At 36.4% G+C, this 25,844-nt stretch overlaps 1 protein-coding gene across 1 annotated transcript in view; it reads left to right on the top strand.

Moving 5' to 3' along the window:
- TASP1 (taspase 1) overlaps nt 1-25,844 on the top strand; it is a 78,051-nt gene that overhangs the window by 21,646 nt on the left and 30,561 nt on the right. The window contains exons 7-9 of the mRNA XM_072410277.1: nt 1,329-1,435; nt 12,138-12,257; nt 17,372-17,450. Of these exons, the coding sequence (XP_072266378.1) occupies nt 1,329-1,435; nt 12,138-12,257; nt 17,372-17,450 (306 nt within the window). The remainder of the gene's footprint in view (nt 1-1,328; nt 1,436-12,137; nt 12,258-17,371; nt 17,451-25,844) is intronic.

Below are 25,844 nucleotides of genomic sequence, written 5' to 3' on the forward strand. Positions count from 1 at the left end.
ATGGCTTTACATGTGATGAATATGGATCATGGTGGAATGAAGATGTGTTTATTATTAATTTAGACTAATCTGTTAAGGACAAAATATAATTCTTATGACATAACATCCAGGCCCAGAGTCTTACACATAACGCCTGTCATTCCACCAGTCCTGATCGAGTATGTTCAATTCTATCGGTCTAAACCCTTACCTAATGGCATTTTGTCACATCGCATTGTGTATCTTATACATTTGTCATTTTCTTTCACCTTTTCTTAATTCTCTTTTCATCCTGTGCACTCCTTCAGTCGCCTGCTAAATAATATTGCCATGGACCCGCTTAATGATTGTGACAAGGGGGGAAAATGTCACCCAAATGTGTGATGACACAGCCTATTTTAGTTTCATCCCGGGGCGCATATGATGGATTTTATTAGTATCATTAACAGCATGTCTTGCAGTATACTGTTTTCCTAATCAAGTTGTTTTTTTTGTTTTTTTGTGAATCTATTCCTGCCACTACCAGTACATCCTGTTGCATGCTGACAATTATCATCCTGTTGTGTACGCTATTTTTTAGGGCTATTGAACTGCCTATTAAGTCGGATAGAAGACCAATGACTAACAGAAGAAGCTCACAAGGCTTACATAAAGGAGCTCCAATAAATGTAAACTGTAATCGTGGGAGTAAAACACAGTGACAGATGTGTAGATGTGAGATCTTGAATCTGCAGTATCTGAGCGAAATTATGCTACATACACACGTCAGATGATTCTGGTCCAACTATTGTATTAGGGCTAGTATTACATCTGACAGCGGACGTCGTTCATGTATCCGTCCTGGCGGTTTCATGGATAACAAAAGATAAATGACCACAATGCAAGTGAAGTGGAGAAAGGGCAGCAGGTACTGCTCGCTCATTCTCTGCTCTCCACATGTATGTACAGCGCTCGCTCATGTATCTTTCATAAAGATCCTTTCCAATTTACAAAAGTCTAATCTGTGTACCCAGCCTTAGAAACAATCATCTATTTTAAAGGGACGCTGCTGCAAAAATAATAAATGAGTATTCTTAGCCATCTAACAAATCTTTCCTGGATTATATGTTCCCTTCCAGGGCTTATGACAACCTAAAAATATTTAATATGAGGCACTTTTGGGTGTTCCAAACGCTCCAGAAGTTCCAGACTACAGTTTATGACTGTAAATTTGAATCCTTTGGACTATATTGTCACATTTAGAAATGTCTCTTTTCGGTATACTGTTTGGTTACTGTATATAGTTCTCAAGTGAAGCAATGTGTAAAATGTTAACAAGAATATCTAACATGACGTACTTGTCTTTGCAGAATTAAGTTTAGCTGCTTTCAAACGCAACAAAAGAAAACTTGAGCTGGCGGAAAAGGTGGAAACAGATTTTATTCAGATTAAGAAGAGAAGACAATCAAGTGAAAAGGTTAGCATGAAAATATACCAATCCAGATGTCACCTACTTAATGCTTTTTTCTTTCCTTAGTAAATCCAGGTTTTTAAAATATATTAAACCTAAAATAAAAATGTAATATATTGCTGTTTACCAGTCCCTAGTTTTAGTTTTCATTCCTTTTTTTTTTTTACCTGACATTTCTGGAAGTGAAACTTTCTGTCCTTGGGTGTCTTCACTTACTTCTTCCCTGTTTCCATTGAGGGAGCTATGGTTGCCACTGGCTGGTTTTCAAACATTCTACCTTTTGTTTATTCATTACACATGGGATGGGGTATTAGTAGTTTACACATAGAAGATAACATTGTTTAATTTTTCTAGGTAATTTCATTTAGGCTAAGTTCAAACTAGTGGGTTTTACAAGTAGTTTTACCTAAGCATTGCCATCTCAAACTGAAAGTTAAAAGCTAATTTCTGGTCCTGCATTGTTCTTGCTGAAGAGGATTGTGAACAAAGGACAGCAGAGAGGAGGCTTCTTGGGTTCATAAGTTGAATGGGAAGGAGTTTGTGGGAGCGTGGGATAAGGTAAATATTAGAGAATTTTCATATTCATCTTAGATGAAAATGAGCATTGTCTGTCCGTTTTTTTCTTTTGCATGGTAATGGTATAATAGTTAACATTCAATTAGGCAGTTGAAATTTTGTAACCAGAAGTTGTTTAATATTGAATCAATTTGCGACAATCTTAGAGTTATTCAGCAGGGCAAGTGTAAGATTTTAGGCGTTGGTGACATTAAAGTGTACAGTTATGAGAAAAAGGAAGTACACCCCTCTCTTAATTCTAAGGTTTAGGTATGAAGGCATAAAAAGAAATCATCTTGTCTTTGACAGGTTATAAAGTTTTTTAAATGTAATCTCCGTTGTAAAACAACACACAATGGATTCCACTGTGTCATTATTTATTTTACAAAATAAAGCCAAAATTCCAAGCCAAGTTGTGTGAGAAAATATTTCAGTAGCTTGTACAACCACCTTGTTGACAATAATATTAAGTAATCATTTTCTGTTTGACTTTCTGTCTTTCACATAATTGTGGAGGCCCAATTTTGACCCATTCTTCTTTACAACTTTGCTGCAGTTCATTGAGGGTATAAAGAAGTTCATGTTTTGGCTTTTTTCCAATAAATCCTTTCAAAAAAGCCATACTTGTTTATCCTTTTTCTAATTGTACTTTCATAAATTTACCATTTACATGCTGAGACCTGTAGAGTCTGGGATGGAGCTCTTGAAGTTTTTGCCATTTCTGTGAACATTGCACAGACTAGCATTGGGGTGAAATTTACTGCAAAGACTGTCTTGTTTTACCACTTGTGAATAATCTTTTTCACATTGGAATGATGGACAAATTGTTTGGAAATGGTCTTTTATGGCGAAACAATTGCTTCTCTGGGATTATTGCTGATGTCTTTCCTCCCTGGCATTGGTCACACTTATTGTCCTGATGCACAAAACTTTCAAATTAAAAGGGGGATTGTTTTCTTTTTCCTCTATGTAAACCCTATCATATAATGTCATGGTACAAAAGTAGTGCTGATAATAGGAACACCTGAGGTTATGGTAGTTAGTTATGTGTTAGGGCATTTTTTATAGCTTATGAACTATATCCTGGTATTCTGAAAACACAAATATGTTCTATTGCAGAAATGTGGCCCATCCTTCCTGAATATTTTATTAAGCCCCCTATGGTTTTGGGGTATCAAGATGCTGATTAAATAAAACTGTGCTACTGGCAAATTTTTTCATTATCAACTTGCTCACAGGATACGACCTATAAAAACCCTGTAGGTTTGTTTTGTGTGCTAAAACTGTCATTTTGTTGTCACCAATAACAACTGTGTCTTTTTTTCAGAAGCAGGTAAACTGCATTCCATTTGTGTTCTGGTTATTTTATCATTTTGCGGTTTGTTTTTAACATTTTGAAGTATGTACTTAGAATTGTTTCCAACTCAGTCATGCAAGTCAAACTATCAAAATATTGTTAGGGACAAAACTGATTTCCCATTTTCAATGTTGGTTTGTGGTAAATATCAATAGTAGATCACTTCCGATGTTTTTGGCAACAATTTGTGTGATGTCTTTCATATTGGTCTGCCAGAAAAATGAAAATTGAGTCCAGTTTCTAGGGAACCCCCTAACATTCTAATTCTGTCTGTATTTCCATGCAAAAAGCATTACATTTTTTTGCATGGAAATTTATTTTAAATTGTAGGCCTATAGCTCTTAGGCATAATTCACCGAAATATATATTTAATAAATTAAAAAAAATGTAATAATAAACTTTAAATTAAAAAACACAATCATCTGTTAAATAAAAAAAAATAAAAAATAGTGAAACATGTATTATACCTGTACAGCAGCATGTATAATATATAAATATTATATTTATAGATATATATATATATACATTTTATAAAGATTTCTTTGTATTGGACTCATTACAGCTATTTTGTATTGAATCCAATGCAAAATTATTTGAATTTCACGCTGCTCCTCCTGCCCGCACCGACACATGCACCGACCTCACCGGGAAACCCCGGAGTAATCTCTCAAATGCATCTGTTTGTAACTGTTTATTTTTTAAACAAACTTTTTTTCAATAAATAATTACAAAAAAGAACATTCCCTTCAGTTGTTCCCCCTATTGCTTGAACATGCACTAAGGCCAATTTGGACACAAACTTATTAACCTGTTAGCGTGTTTTAGGGTTCTCTAAGCTATTTGAAATAAATTATTTAAAGGGTGACAGTGTTGTGTTTTTTTAACTATAGAAGGAATAGACGATAAGAGGGCTAATGTAACCCAGAGATGTGCTTTAAAGCTGACACAAAAGGGTGCAGGGTTTCAAATATTTTCTGCAAATGGGTAACAAAATATTCCTGGCATACCATTTTCGGATTACAAATTTTCAAATTAGAATATTAAACCTAACAAAGAAAAATACAACAAAGACAAATATGGACAATTGCAACAAAGGGCAACACAATCAGTATGTAATACATGAACATGGGGAAAGAAGCCAAAACTACTGTTAGGAGAAAGGAGAGCGGAGAAAAATTAAGGACAGAAGAAAAGGTAAAGAGTGCCAAACTAGAGAGACAAGTAATTAAACAATGTAGGTTATCCAATGATCTCTAGTACAAAATCTGGCGAGATCATCCCTTAAAGTGCAGGAAAGTCTATCATTGCCATTATTCAATTTAATTTTACCTTGATGTATTCCAAGGGTAGTGTGACAGATTTCCATTATTTGGCAATAGTGATTTTAGCTTCCAGGAATCTGTACTTCATCAAGCTGGAGAAAAGTTTGGAGAAATACAAGTCAAACTTGCTGAATAAAGCACATTCTGATGACTTTGGGTGATTGTTATAGATGACCTTCTAGTTTAAATAAATGCATAAGTTCAGAAACTTTTTACCTTTTTGGACCTTCAGGACCATCTAACATATGTCAAAATACTTGGCTAGCTGCAACCCTAGCAACTAAGTGGGGAAGCTGAGAGGTTAGCAATTGTCACAGCTACCATATACCATCTTAAAAGAGCTATATAGTTAGATTCCACTAAATGGCATGCCATTTTTGTGTAAGTGTTACTGCCATTAGTATTTCCACAGTCCCATATATGTAGTAAAGACAAAACCTAATAGGTAAGAGTGGTTGCTACGTATTACATTACAGAGTTAAGCATTAGCATTACCAGCAATAAGAGCAATAAGTGTCATGCAGGAAGTGGATAGAGCTTTAAATAATTGCAAAGGCAAGGAGAAATAAAGGCTGTTTGCCCAAATGTACGGTTCTGCAGGTAGCAGCATCCTGTTGATGAGCACTTTGTGGTGGCCAGATGTAAGTGTATGTGTCCTATTCTATGCATTGTGCTGAAAAATTTCATCTTCCACATCACTGAACTCTGAATGATGCAATCTGTTTTATGAATTTCATTCTGACCAAAGACTGTGTGTACTTTTGCTATTAGTTTAAATTGCAGTGCCTTAAGAAAGTATTTATCCATCCCAGTGTTTGTCTGGTGTTGCCACATTACAATTAAAATGTTGTTTTGGGGAACTATCACCATATACACAGCATGCCTAGCACAGGTCCAAAGTATATTTTATTGTAATGCAAACAACAGAAATCACTAATTTGTATTGGAGTTCATCCCACAAAGGTATTTCTTTGTAGATCCACCATTTGCCACAGTTACAGCTGTGAATCTCTTCTTTGGGGCAAAACTGCTTCAACTCCTTAAATGTAGAAGTTGGATTGGGTTTGTGTACACCAATCAAAAATTGTTAATTATTTTAAAGTCTCAAATTTGACTAGGCCATGCAAGGTCATGTTTCCTTTTAATCCAGTTCACAAAATAGACTACAACACTTAAACACTGAACTCACTGTCACCAAGCAAAATTATTTCTTTGCTGTCATTTACTCTCAAGCTTCCAACCCACACAGCTTCTTCTCAACAATTGACTCCATTCGAAACCCCACACCTGCTCACCCCACAACTACCATCTCTGCCCAAGATAATGCCACCTACTTTAGAGATAAAATTGAAAAAATCAGACATGATTTCTCTGCTCACCGGGCCACTCCAACCATATCCACCCCTTCCACCTGTAAATCATCACTGGCCTTCCTCAGCCTTGTTACCGTGGATGAAGTCTCCTCTCTTCCCTCATCATCACCATCTACTACCTGTTCGCTTGACCCAATTCCCCCTGATCTACTCCATGCCCATTTCTCCACCCTAGCCCCCGCCCTAACCTCTCCAATTTCTACTGGTATCTACTCCTCTGGTTTCAAACATACCAATATTCTCCCTACCGTCCTATCTTCCTTCTCGTGTTTGTTTCCAAACTCCTTGAGCGCCTTGTCTACAAAAGACTCACCGATTACCTGAGCACCAATTCTCTCCTTGACCTTCTTCAGTCTGGCTTTCGAGCTGCCCATTCCACTGAAACAGCCCTTAGTAAAGTAGCCAATTACCTCATCAGAGCTAAGTCTCCAGGCAACTTTTCCCTCCTCCTTCTCTTTGATCTTTCCTCTGCTTTTGACACTGTTGATCACTCCCTTCTATTACAAATCTTGCGCTCCATTGGTATCAGTGACACTGCTGTCTCTAGGTTTGCCTCCTATCTGTCTGACTGCTCCTCCTCTCCTACTCTCCCCCCCCCGTTGGCGTTCCCCAAGGGTCAGTCCTTTCTTGGTAGTCTCATATCCTCTTTTGGCTTCCAATACCATCTCTATGCTGATGACACTCAAATCTATCTGTCCACCCCTGACCTGTCTCCCTCAGTCCTGTATAAGGTCTAATGCTGCCTGTCAGTGATATCATTATGGATGTCTGGCAGATTTCTGAAACTCAACCTGGATAAAACAAAACTCATCATCTTCCCCCCCATATAAAACCCCCTTAAGATAAGAACACTTTTTATATGCTGTTGTGGTAGGACTACCAGATTTCATTAGACGGTATTTACTTCCACTTAAAGCAACACTCCAGACAAACAACTAAATACATAGATAAAATGCATGTATGAGAACTGTTTTAGTTGCCAGAGAATGTTTCTGTCCACCCAGTCCTTACAAAGCTCTACCACAGCGGAGTCCAATTTAGACAGGCAGGGCAGGAGATGTGATAAATCTGTAGTTTAGGACCACTTACAGGTCTTGCCCAAGCTCCTGCTGGAGCCTGGGATTGGACAGTGAAAGGAGACGCAGTAGTCTGATAAGATCATTGGTATGAACAGATTTGGTGGCTTGTGCTGTTTCTTCCTTCCTCAGTATACACTCTGTTTGACATTGTGCAAACTAGGCACATTGATTGCAAATAATAGGCCATGTGTGACCAGTGTTTGGGTTCATTAGTGTGCAGCATGCATTTTCGTAGAATTTATTTTCCAGATAAGAAGAGACATCCTGTTGCAATGGCTCCACAGCCCTCTCAGATGAAAAATAATGATTTTATATTGTTGACATTGCTGGCATTGTTTACTTTTTTAATGCCTGATTCTGTAAAGAAAACTGTGAAAAGGTAACCAGGCCAGTATTTTTTTGTTATTTTTCACCTTTATTTTTCACCGTTATTTAAGTTTTATAGTAAGGTTTACTCGTCCTTACTGGATAAGCCGGCTGTTTTTCTTGTGACACAACTGAGAAGTTGTGAGATTATGAAGTTTATGCTCTTAGTGGTTTTGTAAGATTTTGATTACTAATTTAGACTTTTACATCTTACACTCCAACAAACTTTATTTTCTGTTGTCATGGTTAAAGGCAAATTACTTGAAAGCAAATAGTGTCTGAAGCTTAATGTAGTATCATGGTGGCTCGGAGGTTAGCATTCTAAACCACAGTGCTGAATCCCAAGTTCAAATCACAGCCAGGTCAGCATTTGCATGGAGTTTATATGTTCTCCTCTTCTTTACTTGGGTTTTCTACTGGTACCCTGTGTACCCTTATTCCAAAAACATGCAGTTAGGTTGATTAGCTTCCCTCAAAAAATCGACCTTAATTGTTAATGGCATATGACTATTGTAGAGACATTAAATTGTGAGCCGCTTTGAAGGGACAGTTACTGACATGACTATGGACTTTATAAAGGGCTGCTTTCAGTATAGTATACATAGTATACATACTATAAATTCCACCGCAGCCTGAAGGTGGCTGTGATTATATGCAAGGTAAAGACTTAGGCTATGTACACACACCCGATACGAATGGTTTGGCTCTTCTGAGAATCTGACATTTGTACAGAGGCTGCCCGGTGTTCAAAGTTTTGTCCCGACTCATCCATGAATGAGAGCACTGCGGGTTTCCAAAAGATTTCCAACGACAGTAATTGAATGTGTAGCCTTCGGCTAGGTACACACGTGCAATGGTTCTTGGACGAGAATCTTGCGTGTGTACAATGCTTGTCGTAATGGAAGTAAAGAGCAGAGAGGGCAGCGGGGTGCCGCTCCGACGCTCTCCCACCTCCCCTCTCCCCTCTCCATAGAGAACGGTGCTGTATGCACATCACTCATTCATGTATCGGCAGTTGTTTGTCGCTGAAAAGTATTGTAAAAGATTCTTTCCAATGACAAATATTGTACGTGTGTACATAGCCTTATTTTGGTAACAAAGTCAAAGGATTAAAAATTGGTAACCACCAAAAACAAAAAGTATTGGCTGTTGGACATTTCTTAATGAATTCTGCATAAGGCATAATGATGAGAAAAGTAATATGCAGATTGTGAGGAGAAATCGTTATTCTATAGTATCTGTAAATCCATTCATTCAGATTGGATTCACAAAATGTTTGAGCAGTACTATATTATTTTTTTGTGCTTCCTAGGCTCAAATACACTGTACATCTATGAGCTTGCAATGAGTTCAGAGAGAAGTTGATATTAGACCCAAGGAACACTTGGCTTGCATTTATGCAGTAGCCATTCAGAAAATGAGAATACCATCAACAATAGGAATGTAGCTATTTGACTGCCAGGTTCAGAATATGAACTAAAGTATGACGGGCACAATATTTCAACTGGTATGCTTTGTCCCCAGAGTTAGTGTGTGTATACTTCTGCATAATGTAACTGAACTTTTAGATGTTGGTGAGAGCATACTTTGAAAATACATTAAATTATAACTATATTTGTGATCTAATTGCTGTAACTTTGCTTGCTTTTACAAGGATTTTTTTTCCTCTGTAAAGAAGCTGTAGGAGGTAAGCATTGTCTCAGTTTGACTTACTTTAGTAGTTTCCAAATTAGCCCGTCTGCTACTGCAAAGATTTAAAGGGCGTGAGTCATAATCCTCGTCATATTATAAGGAAAATGTGTCTGTCGTGTAATAAGCATAAAACATTTTGTAGAATTTTTAAAGCACCCCAGGATTAAAAAACTAAAAAAAACTTACCAAACTAAATATTTGACTGTATCATTTGGTGTGCATACTAAGCTGTGTAAAATTACCCATTTAGTTAGGGCCCAATTGGGAAAATGTATCTCTGTATGTTTATCTTAAATCCAAAGTGAAAAGATATATATTTGAGAACATTTGTGGAGACTTTTAATGAATCTTGCTGTTTTCATGTATATCCTTTAAATAATTCCTAAAATAATAATATGTATATATATGTAATAATATGTAATATAATAATAATGATTCGTGCACAAATCCAGCTTTTATGCCACTACCTTTGCTTGGGTGACCATACTGACGCACTGGTAATAAATTGCCATCCTTGCAACCACAATATTTAGCTGTACTACAGTCTTACAGAACATTGTGACCTACGTCATTTTGTCTTTTTGATCATTTGTCTCTAATTTCAACATTTCTTCTTTTTGTACACCTGTAAGAACCTCTCTCTGCTTAACCCAGTTTACCCCTCACACCTCCTCATCAGTTATGCTACTATTATAATACCATTTCACAAAAAGACCAAATTTTAAATCATATTTTAGTGACAGATAAAGTGGAGTCAGTACCTTAAGGAACAATGGAAACACCTTTTAGTTGGGGGTATGAAGGGGATTGGTAACCATTGGTAACCATATGGGACTGACCCATATCCTTACTAAGTTAACTTAATGAAAACTTCAATAGGTAGTCTGGGGTTCACCTTTAAGAAGTCACACAAAGGGCAGAGTTGTAACACTGTACATTTTAAGACTAAGAAAATAGTGTCACTTTCCTAGGACTTAGTCATTTATAACATCCAGAACAGAGGAATGAAGGTTTGGCTGCAGATATTTTGCAGGTAGGCAGCAGGCATTACATATAAAAATATATATAAAATAAGGTCTTATAGAGCAGAACGTTTTATTATTGGTTTTCAGAATGAGCTATGGACAATTACAATAACTTTGTGATCCAAGTTCAGCAAAGTAAGATGCCTGTGCGTGTTGTATCAAAGATCTCTATAACCTTCTTGGAGAACTGTTGCTCCAGAAAAGAAAAAAAATATCATCTGGTATTTTTCACAAGCATATTTTACTAGAAACCTTTTTCATATTTTTGGGTTATTAAAAGACCTTCCTAATAAAGCAGAATACAAATCCATATAAATCCTGGATGCACTTTAATGTTTATAACCACAGAGGTTGAGTTGCTAGGCAAGACGATTGTTTGCCACATTTACTAAACGTTTAAAGATGTCTTGTTTCTCTCCATTCACTGTAAAAACTACCACCAGCAGAAACACTCCTGACCCATAGCAGACTGACAGGGCACATTAGACATGAAATGACTCTCGACTACCTGAGGGTAATTGATTTAGTGTCTGTAATAACTTAGTGAGGTCAAAAGCTTTTCCTTTTCCTGTTCGTATTGCTTTATATATATATATATATATATATATATATATATATATATATATATATGGTTCTGTAAAATAAAAAATTGAATAATGTGAAGATGTTATTTAGGTCATTCTTGTATTTTTTTTAAATCTAAACTTCAGGCCAATGCTAATAGTTGTGTATGTGTGTGTGCCAAAACATTTGTCTTTTTTGTTTAAGCTACTCTGCTGAATTGGGAACCCCCACCAGATGCACAGTTAGGTCTGTAACTTTCATACTGTCTACACTGTAATTTTTTATTAAAGCCCAGTTGATGATGCATTCCAACCTGTAATTATATAATAAAGGAACCATTTTGAATCCCTACAAAATGAATACTTTACAGCCATTAGGACCATTGGTGGTGTGAAAAAAAAGTCCAACAGTACCTACAGATAAAAGTGATATGCATAATATTGACAAGACGCATTAGTTATCAAAATTCCAATGAATATAAATACAAAAAGTAAGTACACCCCTACATTTACCACCACTTTGAAATTAGTATTAATTATTCCAGATTAGGTGTAGATGATTAGAATGTCCATAAAAGGTATCTACGTGGAACCCTATTTATTTAATCTTCAGATATTAAGGGTCTGGTCTTATGTTATTTATGTGTGTTGTCAACACCTGTTCGTTTGTTCTGTCATTTAAAAACAATCCCAAATAATAATTTTCCAAAACATAGGTCTAACATGTTTACAGGGCTTTAAAGTCTGAAGTGATTATAATGGTCAAAAGATTTTAAACAACTACTGTTTTGTCTGACTGCCTAACTATATTAGGATAACCTAACAAGAGTTTTGAGGCTTCCCTATTTTAATTATATCGTTAAAAAAAAGATGTTAGAAGTGCTCCTTAAATTTCTGAAACATTGTTTGAATCAGTACTAAACTGTTTTTCAAATACACATTTTAAAATTTAAGAATGTAATTGTAAAATTTTAATTATAAAATAATATTAAAACATTAAAAAAAACTATTTAGCCATAAGTTTCTTATCTTCATTATCCATTTCAGCCTTACCAATTTTGTAAGCAATACTAAACATGACCTGTATGTTAAATATAACAAAAAACATTTAACCGGTATTAAGTAACTGTGACAACATGAGGGTTCTTGAGGTTACAATAATACAATGTGTGTGTGTATCTAATAAACTCTGTTCTATTTATTTGATGCCAATATAAACAATAGAAAAACTATTACGTATGTCTCGTGACCTTCTCAACTGAAATTAAATGCTTACATTTCCTTTCCAGTATTTATAGTAGAATTGGTTTACATTAAAGGCAGCCTCAGTGCCTTGTTAAAATACTTTTAAAGCAATTGCTCTTATTACTCCACAGGAGAATGACTCAGGAACTCTGGACACTGTTGGAGCAATAGTTGTTGACCAAGATGGAAACGTAGCTGCTGCTGTCTCCAGTGGTGGACTAGCCATGAAACATCCTGGAAGAGTTGGCCAGGTGAATATCTTTTGATATTGAATGTGACTCATCCATTGTTTCTGCTTCAAGAAAAATGTCACCCTTGGATTATATAGTTCACTGAAGCCCCTCCCCTTCTTATGAACACTTGCTACAGCAGCGGTCAAATAACAAGAATCCTTTAACTATCTCTTATATTTTAACATCCAGTTATTTAAAAATAAATTTAGAAGAACAGATTCAGGCAATTTTGTCAAGAATCTACTTGTGCAATTCAGGACAGGATCATTTACAGCCCACAGAGGTGTAGGATGCAGGTCTCCAACATCTGTCTTTTTTATAGATTCTCCCCAGAATTTTTTTTTAACTGGGAGGGAAGAAGCTTTAGGCAGGTGGCAGCCCCTGGAAGAACACTGTGTTATATGTAAATGGAAGATGCCAAATGTTTTATAACAACGGTCGCCAACCTTTCGGACCTCACGGATCACTAAATTCATAATTTGAAATCCTGCAGACCAGATAGAAGGTCAATACATGTGTAAAATATTGTTCAGAGAACTTCCATTTTATTAATATGAAACGCACCTTTTAAATATACCAAAGTTAAAAATGCTTATGTAATCATAACAAAATCATTATAGCTTGTTTAAATGTAACAAAATATAAAGTTCGTTTAATTCCTATAAAATAATTGAAGCCTATTTAGGTAGTACAATTTTTTTGGTATATTTGTTTATGCTTGTTTGAAATAGGTTTATGAGTTTTTTGCTTCAATGACATTACTGCAAGATGGAGAGCTGTTTTTGTTTCAAGCCAAGACCACGAACCACTGGTTGGCGACCCCTGTTTCATAAAAATGATTTGCAGAAACATCAACAAAGATAAAGAAATATGAGGGGGTGCTGAGAAGTTCCTGGCTTTGCCCAGAAAGAAGAGAGCCAGAGTTATGAAATAACACATTTATTCAACATATTCCCCCTGAGACCGATGCACTTGGTACAACGTAGTTGCAGCTTTTCTAGACCATTCAAATAAAAGTCCTTTGGTTGGGCCGCAAACCAGCTCTCAGCAGCATCTTTCATGTCAGAAATGTCCTCGAAACATTGCTCCTTCAGGGTAATCCTACAATCAGTATTGCAGTCAGAACCCTTCATTATTAGTTTGGAATGGCTTCTGTAATTTTGCATGGGCCATTATTGTGAAATTGCTGAAGCTGCCCTTGTAGAAGCACGCTCCCAAACACAAAAACTTTGTGCTGTTAGTTGGTATCTAAGAAGATTGTGCTGAGGAAGCTGGGTAGTTGAAGCAACCAGAGAAAATTGCATAAAGCAGCCAGAAAAAAGAATGATACATATATATACATAAATTTGAATGATTGTATCATTTCAGCATGTACAGAATTGTGTACAATACAATTATTCAAAATAATCGTTGATTGATTGGTAATCGTTCGTTTTCCAATGACAATTATTGCGCGTGTTTACGTAGCCTAGGTAAAATTCAAGCATTTTATAATGATGTGCTGAAATAGAGATATAAAGTGTGGTAACATGGACTCTTTAGCATTATCTTATATTTTAAAATAAAATCACTTATTAGTATCTGTATTTTAAAGTATTATATTTTATTATGATAATATTATGTATTATGTTATTGCAGCTCATGATCATTGTAATTTGTATATTTTAAGTAATAAGCTATGACAAGGTTGACATGATGTATGTTGGCTTGTATGGTTTGTAGTGCAGTGCTGAAACCTGATGCTCTGTGTATGGATCTCCCTCTAGTGGCTAAACATGTTGTTCAAGCAGTACAACTTCAGCACAATCCTGTATGTATTCTGTTATTCCTTAAAGATTAATTGATTCACACTGAAATGCTAATTTTAATATTCTAGCTTTTAATTTTTCATCCACGCTTACCTGTACTATACCCTGTGACCTTGAAGCTTAAAGTTACGAGCATCCAGGTTTACATGGGTCCTCCAAAATCTAGGGTACTCTGTAATGCAAGTATTCACCCAACTTTCTGGTTACTGACCAAACCACCGTCAGCATGTATAAGATTTTTTTTTTTAAATGGACCAAGCATCATGTACCTTTTAAAGCAGAACTATAGTTCCACATACAAAATTTGAAACCAGGCAGGGCTCCTTTTTCAGAAGTTACAGATGATGTTCCTTCCACATTAAAACATACGTACCTGCCTGTTTACAGTCTTCTTTTCGTAGAACACTGAGTTGTGCACATGCAGTGTGGGGTGTTATGATGTGCTCGGCATCCTGGCACCAACCATGGCAGCCGGGACTGAATGAACTCCTCTGTGCATATGTGCAGGAGGTACATCATCCCAGCCTGGCCAATCAAGATGATCAAAAGTTTTAACACACAGAAGAGCAGACGAAGAAGATAGGGGCACCTGTGACAGATCGTGAACAGGGGAGTTTGAATAAAAGAATTTGTGATCAAGTCTGTAAGCCTATTTTATTGCTGAAAGGACATTGCCTGTCCCTTGTGCAATCAATGACCTGTCTGGTTGTAATCTATTGTTTTAATGATTGGGTATCAAAGTATCCTGTTCCTAGCCAGCGCCAGGCGCCGTCATTTTCGGCTCTTCTTCCTACGTCACCCAATGCAGGGGCGAGGTTGGGTGACGTAGTTTTGAAAAGGCTCCTTCTGTGCATTCCCGAGATGCTCAGGCATGCGCAGAAGGAGCATCCAATAGCCTCCGGGGATGCGCTACATAGGTATCCCAGGAGGCCTTGCGCTCCCATTCATTCTTAATCACCTAGGCACTTTTTTTTTTTTTTTAAAGAGTGTTGCACGTAAAAAAAAAAATAAAAAACCTAAACAGAATTTTTACCTTCCATAAAAGCGTTGTCTACCTTTTTATGTAAAGTGAAATTTTTGAGATCAGGTACGCTTTACGGTTATAAAATATTTGGTAGAAGAATAAGTTTTATACAAATAATATATATATATGGATGAAATAAAAATATGGTAGGTTTTCCAAATTTAACACTGTTCCAGTGTTCCCTGGGAAACATTAGCTGTTTATTGATGACTTGTACATGCCTGGTGGCTCCTAATAGCATAAAGGGCTTTTTTTCATTTTAAACCTTTTTCTAGTGATTGGTGGTCCTTAGTGAATATAACATGTTAACAATCTAATTTCTATATCTCTATACAGGTACTATGCATTCTGATGTTTTTTTGCTTAGGTAATATGCAGGCCCTTATCACACTGAGGGCCATTTGTGTGGTCCTTGGAAATATACATTCTTGAATCTGTTATCTGGTGCAGCAGTGCGTGATTCAGAATGACAGAATGCAAAACAGATACATTAGATATCGTAATTAAAACAAATAAAGAGAACAGCTATAGTATGGCCACTAAAATGTCAGTTTTATTCAACAGAGAGAGAAGTTAGCTAGTTGCTGTGGGTGATACCCAGATGCCATGCGCTTTAGAATTTTTATATATATAAATGGGACCACCCAAAACTATGCAAGAATAAGGGAAGTATATATTATTAATACAGACAATACATTTAGTTCCCAGTGCACTTTTACAGTCTTAAAACATTGTTCTCCCCAGAAATTTGATTTAGTTGGGTGGGGGGAAGCTTTAGCCAGGTGGTCAAAAAGTGGGTAGGCGAGAGCAAAAAATTTAGTATGAGTTAACCATAGTTAAAATAGTATGAATTGTGTTTAGCTTTCCCCAGCAGAGCTGGCAGGCTGCTAACTCTCACTGAGATCTAAGTTTATACAAAGCCCAGCCTAAGCAGCTGTCTGGTGACATCCAAGTGGCTACTGAAAAGTGCCGGGTGGTGCGCCTGGTTAAAAGAAGCTGTGGAGAACACTGTTAAATGTTAAGGAAGATGGCAGCAGGCAACAATTCCAAGGTCACACATTGAAATGCAACAAATGGGAAACAATGTAAATATTTTGCCGTCTTTATGGATGAACGCCTTTGTTCCTCGGGAAACGTCCTCTAAATCCTGTGGGATAACATTGTACTAGCTGGTTCCTACTGCTGACCCCCACATAACTTCTGTATCCTGTAATTATGTAAAGTTCAGTAGAAGGAACTAAAAGGTTCTGCAAGAAGCATAGGAGATTATTACTCACAGAAGTATTGAACTTTAGAAATAGAACAACTTAATAGCGGTTTGTCATCAAAGCATTATTCAGTATTCATTACTATAAAAAATAGAAATATCAGTGAATATTGAACATTACCCCCCCACATCAATCTAACTACACACGCATAATATAGATTGTTTAGAGACTGCACAAGTTCACCAACCTAAATAGTCATTAAAACACTATCAAAGGAATGTGGAAGGTGTCTGTTGGACTTTTATAAGCTAGCCGACACAAAAGGGACATACACGATACTAGGCAAGTGGAGTGATCAGTGTATACAGAAAAATGATTTTATTAGAAGTCCAAGAACCCGACTTCTCTATCAGAACTGCTATAAGCAGCAATTTTTATCGCTGATGGTTCTCTCATGTACTTCTTTCAGTATTTGCAAAAATGTAACTGAATATTGTTTTGTTAGCTATGGCCCCAGCACTACTGCAACTTATTTTTCAGGCCTGGTAAAATAAGGGATGACCTCATTTGTGTAATGCTTGTCCTTCGTTGCCCAATCACAGCATAGTCTAGGACCCACCCCAGGTTGTTGTTGGACCATGAAGGAACAGCAAGATACAGGACATCCTTGTTCACTCCCCTTCTCTACTTGTTATTGTAATATTGTATTTATTTTGTATTGCTATTGTGTTATTCCATATATATTATTGTGGTTTAGTCTCTCATTGTCTGCATGATGTTGACACTTCCCATTAGCCACCTGGTTCTCTCCAGATATAAACAATAGCAGCAGTGATGTTAGCACTGGGTCTGGCCAATAAGGACAACTCTGTAGCACTGGATTAACAATGCCCTGTACTGGACATACTTGGAAATGGATTTAGCAAGGGTCCTGAAACACAGGATTTAGGTAAGTGTTACTTGATTCCCAAAGTAAGGAGAAAATTGTAAAGAAAGGGTGGGAGGAGGTTTAATATTTACCCAGAACAGGGCTTTGAATTTGAATTTGGTTTAGAGTTTGGCTTTAAGTGTTTTGTATTGTTTTGTATACAGGCTGCTCTGTATGGATGTGGCTGCTGGGCTGAAAACACTGGAGTTCACAACCCATATTCTACAGCTGTGAGTACTTCAGGTATTTACTGCTTCCATTTAATGATTACTTACTGCTACTTTTTCGAGCGAGTGAGTAAAGCAGAACATGTGTGTGCCACATAGGCATTTTGTGCACAGCTGTAACTGTCAGTGCTATTTCAACTAGTTCTATTTATACCCCTTATTTCTTTACTGTGCACAGTGCATCTGTAAGTGGCATCTGCTTTGAATCTTGCTCCGTCCTTATTGTTTTATCTTGTATCTGATTTCTTTGTGTGCTCTTTTTATCTCTAAACCAAAATACAATTTCCAAAAACAAAAATTAGGGCAAATAAAATTACTGGTGTGCTTGTCTTTTAAACTTTTGCTTTTGTCATTTACAGTCTTACAACTTTAGCACTTTGATTTGATTTTGACTTCATTCTACCCACATACAGAATGTAATTTTTTGTTTTTTTGTTTTAGTTCATGTTCAGAATGGTCATTGATTGATATTTCTTTAGAAAAATAGAACTGACTTTGTTTTATTAAAAGTTCTTCAAGTTGTAACATTGAGGGTTGTTCTTGTATAACAGCCCCCTTTGTATATAGTAGCAGTGCCCCTCCAGTTTGCCATACAACCAATAAAGCTCAATTTAAGTTACAAATCTATTCCTGGTGCACCAAACTGAATGATATTACAGGTCTACACAAGGTCTTACAGGCCATTTCAATTGAATGAAGTCTCATTTGATTTAATTTTGTATTTTTTTATTATTATTAAACACAAATATACTTTTTTATGTTCATAAAACAGATTTCTGCAAAATTATTTCAGTTATTAACAATTAGTAACTGACTGCACAATTTTTTCACTCCCTTCATGTTATCATTTAGTTTATGCACTTTTGGCATCAATTTTAGCCTCAAGCCAGGTGTGGACAGGTCTGTGTCAGCTTTACACATCTGGAAATTGACTTTTCCCTCATTCTTCTTTGCAAAGCTGTTCATGTTCTGTTGCTGGTTGCATTGGGATCGTGAGTGAACCTCTTACACAAGTTTAGCCACAAATTTTTTTGTTTTTTAATGAGATCTGGACGTAAAGTTTTTTTTAACCATTCTTTAGTAGTTTTGAGTGTATGCTTGGTAGGTCACTGTCTTTCCGCAAGACAAATCCTCTCTTTACTTTTAGGGTCTTTTGCTGACTGCATCCAGGATTTCCCTGTGTATTACTGTATTTATTTTACTTTCTACTGTGTCTCTAACAAGCCTTCTAGTACCTGATACAGAAATGTATTCCGATAACATGATGGTGAGAATAGCATGTTTGTCCTCATGTACAATGTCTAGTTTACATCAAAGAAGTTGCTTTGCGTATTACCCAGAAGGCCAAATCTCCATCTCACAGGCCATAGAACCTTCTTCTAGACTATGGTAATGATTTATAACATTGTTAGAGCCATTAGATTGTGAGCATTTAAGAAATGGCTATTTGCAGGACCATCTCTATTTGTTTAAAGCAGAATTGAACCACCACACATAATGATTTGTTTTTGGTCCTAGGAACTTTTAATCAAAATGTACAAGTAAACACAGCATCCATCTTTACTTAGCAATGTTCAGACTGTACTTAGCAATGTTCAAGAACCAGGCCTTCCTGAGCAGATTATGGCAGCTAGTACACTTTCATTCGCTTGGATGGCCATATCTCATTTTCATAGAACCAGCATATAAACATAAAAGCAGGCAGCACCTCTCCATTATGCAAGAATTCTAGCCAGGTAGGAAACTCTGGCTTACTCTATGCTTATAGTGGGGGAGTGACTAGGATCAGAAAGTGTGGTAATCTCAGAAAAAAAAGAAAAAAATGAGGAAAAAAAAAAACAAATGTAGATCTAAGGAATGGTAGGTTGCAATATATTTTTGTTTCATTCATCTACCTGCTATAGTGATAGGTTTTGCAAACATCTCTTTAGGTCTCAGAGAGCTCTATGGACCCTGTGTGTGTCAAACCCTTCACTTCAACAAACACATCTTGTGCCGGTGCTGGTTCCACTTTACTTTTTTGATTGTCATGCATCATTCATTGCTTGACATTTGTAATTTGTCTGTTAAGGCATTGCTTAGCCCATGTCACATGCTTTTACTTTGATAAATGTTTGAGTCTGATGAATGATGATATCCTGTGTGAAAGCCTGTGATGACCTATGCATTTGTATCTTATAGAAATGAGCTTTGGACTTCAGAATGATTAGTTGCCTGCACAAGGTATTCTTTATCAGGAAAGTACAAATGTAGAGAACAAGCTTTAACAAATGTTAGCTTGATGATTGCGTGGCTTAACCATCTGCTTGCAAAGGGATCAGCCTATTGATTTGTGGTATTTAATTGGAGCTCTCTCTCTCTCTCTGTTTAAGGATCCTTTTAATTTTTATGTGGCAGTGATTTCTAGAGGATGTGGGTACTATCTTTAAATTAAGGCATCTAGCTTCAAATTGGAAGAAAATCTGGATATATAATTAAGCTGTGTAAGAGAAGGTTAATGAAAAACTCCCATGTGGGATCTGCTTGTTCCTTAATAACCTTTCATCGTTACTGGCTTTGCCATCACTTGAGTGATGGTTGAAGCTTCAAGAACAATTACAGAGTGTTCAGTGGTCTTTTTAGAGGCACTGATTTTTTATTCAGGAAGTAAAACCTCTTACAGAATTTCCTGTAATTATTATTTCTACTTGTTGGCATAACATTCTCATTTCCTTTTGTGATGTTTGTTAGTAAATTTGAAAATATACTCTACCTTATAGAGAAACAACCGCAGGATTTATAAAATCTTTCGGAAATCAGAGTATCGTTGTCGTAACAATTGACCAAAGTCTAACTTACATTTGTTTTAATGCCAAATGCATTGCTGTTTTTAATGTGCTTTAGTCTTTATACATAAGTTAATTATTGGTTGGGCAATAGATACGCTGGAAGGGATTTATTTTAATAGGTTTGTTTTAAATTGTTCAATAGTTCCATATTTAACTATTACGTATACTTTTTTATTGCGTGTGGTCATCGAGTGCATCACTATAAACTGAACTCGTATATATCTTAGGCTGGAAATTGTAATAAATCAATGTGTTGTGCAAATACTAATAACGATATAAATTGCCTAATTTCAGGTTTAAACTGAACTTTACAGCGGAACTTACACTAATTCTACTTTAATAATTTACTATCAGGCAGGGCTTTATTGTAGGAAAGAACAGATGATGTACCTTCTTCAATAAAACATACTCGCCTGCCTGATCACTCCCCTAATCTGTCGTGCAGTATCGCGTTAGTTGTCCAGATACACGGCACATCCTGGCTTCCTCGAAGTTGTCAGGACTGATTGAATACCATGGTATGGCTTAAAAAAGCTTTGGGACCCTGAAGGTGGCATAGACAAACATATTTTAGGGACTGTTCTATAGCATCAAATTAAAGCTGCTATTAAATTAAAGTTACATGACCAGCTCTGTTCAGTAAAATTACATGAGCAGCTCTCCTCTAATCACAAAGCTTATTTAAACAGAGAACATTGGTATGAGGCTTTGTTGCCTTAACACTTAAGCCCAAATGAATGAGCAGGTTTGCACTTTGCTTAGCAAATCATAAAGTTACATACTATGTTAAAAAATTCATCAGCCTTTTAACTTTCCCACATTTTTATTTTCTTCCTTTCCATTTGTATTGCTGTATGTGTCTTCTTGTTCTGTTTAGCTTTGTATAATTATTCGACAGAAGACGAATGACCTCAATGCGATTGAAGGGAGGAGAGCACAGTGGGGTGTCGCTCGCTCATTTTCCCCCTCCTCTCTCTTTGGAGCAGAACGGTGCTGTACATTCATCTTTCAGTCATTTGGCCTTGTGAAAGATCGTTTCCAACAACAAAAATCTAACGTGTGCACACAGCTTAACTATCTTGTGTTTATGGAATATCTGGACAGAGAAGGAGGGAAGGATTGAGTTCCTCAGGTGACGAAACAATTGGTAATTGCAGTAACATTTGCATGTTGTTAGTCATTCACTATAGGATAGGTTTTGTGCATTGTACAAGAAGATATTGGGCATTTGGCACTAGTAAGACTTCTTGTTTCCACATTGACCACAAATTATATACAACCCAAAAGCATATAACTCCTACCAGGTAATTTGAATGTTATTGTGTCTTCCTAATTTTTCAGTAATTCCATTTGACTTATAATGTTAGGTAAAGAACATCCTGTGAATTTTAGTATTGGCAAAAAGTGTTCCCATTTTCACTGATTTGGAACATTGTTGTGTATTGTACATAATGTGGGCGACCTCACTGCCCCGCTTTCATACACTGTACAATGCAAAACTGATTCTCTCAGTACATTGTGTTGTATGTGACATACTGTGTAAGCTACGCTTTCCAGAATGTCCCTATTGTGCACTATGCATTACATTATACATGCTCTGATGTATACTCAATACTGAAAATTACCACAATATTGTCATATTTATAGACAGAATTTATTTGTACCACTGAAACTCTACAATATAAAAACAAACACTTGCCTTTTTAATTAGGTAGACAATGAAAGAAAAAGGTGATTGTTCACTTACTATTTGAAGCCAATTTACATTTTTTTCCACTATAATGTTGTAGATTTGTATTTTGTTGCAACTGGAATGATTCTATATTACTGTGCCCTGAGCCCTGCAGCTAATGAGAAATGTGTATTTTGTAAAGCTGAGCAGACCAAGCATAAACATTGAATGAATAAAGCTGGTAATGGGACGTTCTGTCTCCAGTGCTCATAAATGATAATGTTGTTTCAACTAAACACAAATATTGTTACAGTATATTCCTAACCTCTTAGGTACAATTCTCAAATCTTTACTGGAATTATTTATTTTTATGAGGGTCACATCAGCCTTTTTCACACTTCAGAAATTCTTTAACTAAAAATGTAGCCCTGACTTTTGAAGTTACACTTGTTTATTATTTGAAGTATTTTAGCGTTTTAACTGTTGCTTCACTTAGCAATCCCAGTTCCCGTATGTCGTGACATAATTGTAGTACTTGGTGGGATTTACATAATTGTCATATAAATTAGGCTGTGTAAAAGCCTAAATTGATTATTAAACTTCATATTATTATAAATCTCAAATGAAAAAGGGATACAAAATATTTCTTATTAGGAACACTATTTAGGAAAGAAAGTGGTGACACTTACTGTTGATGTGTAGCCCCAATGCTGAACTTTCTCAGTCATTTCCAGTAGTCTTAAAAACTGGAGCCCATGGTGCACCTCCTATGATAGTTTTCTGTATGCTGATTTAAAGTGTGTGTTCATCAAAAGTTGCTTCTTCTATTGCTGGTATCAAATAAAGAAACCCGGCTTGGCATGTCATGGCCGTATGTTTTTTGATATGCTTGATATTTGTCCATCTTTGATGACTATGCCGCAACATCAACCCAATGTGGCACTGTATCATAGTCTTGTATAGTAGTTCAAGCTGTAAGAGCAGATACAAGGTTAGCACTGCTTTGATTTTTGGTGCTACAGTTTTGTTATCCTTTAAGTGAAATGGAGAAGAAAACATTTGCCTCCCAAAAATAAAGAATAAACACGTTGCCAGGGAGGGTAAATTATTCTAATATAGTTATGCTTGACTGCTGCTTTTGCTTCACGTGTTCATGGATTTTGTCCATGGGCCTCCTCTAAAAGGTAAAATGATATGGATATTCACCGTGCTGCACGTGAAGCTTGTGCAGATTCCCTCTTTTTAGCAATTGTTGTGATAAAGTGGTGGGGGTGGGTGGCGCTGGGATGGTTGGTTAGACACTTTCCCTTATAAACAGTAAGTGCAGTCATTACAGTTAAAAAATATTGATCTACCAACAATATTTGCATGGACACCAAAAGTTTTAATTGCAAACGCTACTATACAATGTGAATGAAGTGATGAATTGCTTGCTTGCTATATGACAACACTCAGTGACTAGAAATATTTGTCTTTTAGATGATGAGGTTATGGAATCTTTTCCATTTTTATGTGATAAAAGATTACATTTACAACTAACAACATTGAAGAAAGTAAGCATGATAAGGGAAATGTCTGCAAAACTTCTACATAGTAATTGCTACTTGTTAAAGAGACTAGAATCTTGATTTTTTTTTTTCTTGCAACATTGTTGTCTACTGGAGCACCAGGAGCACGACCTACATGCAATTTTTATATTTGTCTTAGGTCTGTCTGTTTTTATCATCATGCTTCATCAATCCTCAAGTTCAGACAGACAGTGAGGTTGCAGCTTGGTTACCATTTTCTTTTACCCACAGTCACATTTAGGGAATTAATGGGGGCAGTGGAGTATTACCCACTGTAAATTGGTAAAAAGCTGGTTATTTAGGTGCCAACCTTCAGGAGGTAACTGGCAATCAGAATGTTGTCTGATCACTACCCATCTGAACTAATGATCGAGTCTCCTTCCAAGAAAATGTTAGGTAATGTATTTCTAACCTAGCTCACCCTCAGTTGTATACTTTTTTTTTAGTTCTATAGGGAGTAAGTTCTCAAAAAAATGTTATTTAAAAAGTTTGGTATAACATATTTACATTAAATTATAATGAAAATTGATATCTGAATGAGGAGATTTGATTAGCAGCATTTTAACAGCATTTTAGTGTGTCTTTAATTATTATTTAGTAAAATAATCAGTCTGGTTTTTAATGAAAATCGGTCTGTAATTTGTTTATTCTCCTTTAATGATTTAGTTTGGTTGATTGCAATCATTGCCAAGTAAAAGATATTTTTGGCAACTTAGAAATAATATTTACTTTGCCAATGTTAATACATCTGCTGAGTAAGTGTATTCTATTGCTTGCACTCGACACAGACATTAGTATTTTTTTTTTCTTTTTGTTACCCCATTGACCTCACACCAATTAAAGACAAACCAAAGCTTGTAACACATACCAGGTGATTTTGTAAAATTTTACTGTATTTGTCTATGTGTTGTACTATTCTGGTATTTCCATAATTTGTACTCATGGCCCCACCAACAGAGCAAGCTTTTCATCAATGGAGTAATTATTTGTGTTAGCAATGCACCTTTGGCTACCTGAGTGGATGTTAAGAAAACATGAACTATTTGGTAGTATTTGAGGACAGTTTAGGAAAGTACAACAGTACCCATAATTTGTCTTTTACTATTGTATGGTTTCTGGCAAATAGAATCATGTGCTGGCTTTTAGATTGATTCAGGGAAAGATACCTCTTAACGCTTATAGAAGAACAATGGCATATGATTAAATAACCTAATTGTAAACAATTTGCACTTAAGCTACATACACACTTGCAATAATTGTCATTGGAAAGGATCTTTCATGATCCTTTCCAGCGACTAAAACTTCACGATGCATGAATGAGTGTTGTACATACAGCACTGTTCTACTCTATGAAGAGGGGAGGGGGAGAGCGGCACCCTGCTACGCTCTCTCCCTTCACTTCCATTAGGATCATTCGTCGTCCATCATCCGTGGATCTGCCAGAACGGTCGTTCGGACGATGGACGCTGTACACACGCTAGATTCTCGTCCGATATCGGCCCTGAGCTGATTTTCAGACGAGAACCATTGGACGTGTGTACATAGCCCTAGGGGCTCCTTCATTAGCTCACAAATACCTGTTGACTTTTACAGAGAAGTCCACCTAATGCAGATTTCTTTGATGAGCTAAGAAGGGTGCCACACAGCTTTTAAATGCAGAGCAGCATTTGGCCATGCTTTGTGCTTCCTGGTTACTGAAACCCTTCCACTGTGAGCTGCAGAGCCTGTTTTGTTGTAAACTATGAGGATAAATAACTGCAAAAAACCTGCAGCTACTGAGGTCTGGAAGGTCTTGTTTAAATGCTCTGACCATTATTTACGTGTGTAATATAAATTAGAATAAAATAACCATATCTATACAAACAATGCTGTAGAGCAGCATAGTGATTATCCTCAGATGTCTATATTCGGCTAATCTCTGTTTAGTGCCATGTAACTTCTATAGAAGTATTGATATATAATTAACGTTCCCTAGGTCCATGGCTTGCCTGCCTCTTGCTTTTGGTTTTTGAATTTAAATGCACTTCTCATGAGGTCCATTGCTAGTCTCATTCCAGTAAAATCTAACTGCTTTGATGACCAATGATAACCAGGGCACCAAGCACAGATTTCTGGGTAAAGTTTAATTTTTACTGCATGCAGCTGGCTTCTTGTTAGTAAACAAATTTTAAAACACTGCAGTCAGCTTAAAATGACTGATTAAATTGACCAACGTGGTAAATTCAGCTGCATGGGTCCAAACTCTGTAGAGTATGTTTACAGATATTGGATGATTTGCATCTATTTTGCACCACATTTTTCTCTATCATTGTTAGCTGTGCAACTGCTTTCATCCCATATGA

This window comes from Pyxicephalus adspersus, chromosome 4, assembly GCF_032062135.1.
Source record: "Pyxicephalus adspersus chromosome 4, UCB_Pads_2.0, whole genome shotgun sequence".
NCBI classification, from domain to species: Eukaryota; Metazoa; Chordata; class Amphibia; order Anura; family Pyxicephalidae; genus Pyxicephalus; species Pyxicephalus adspersus.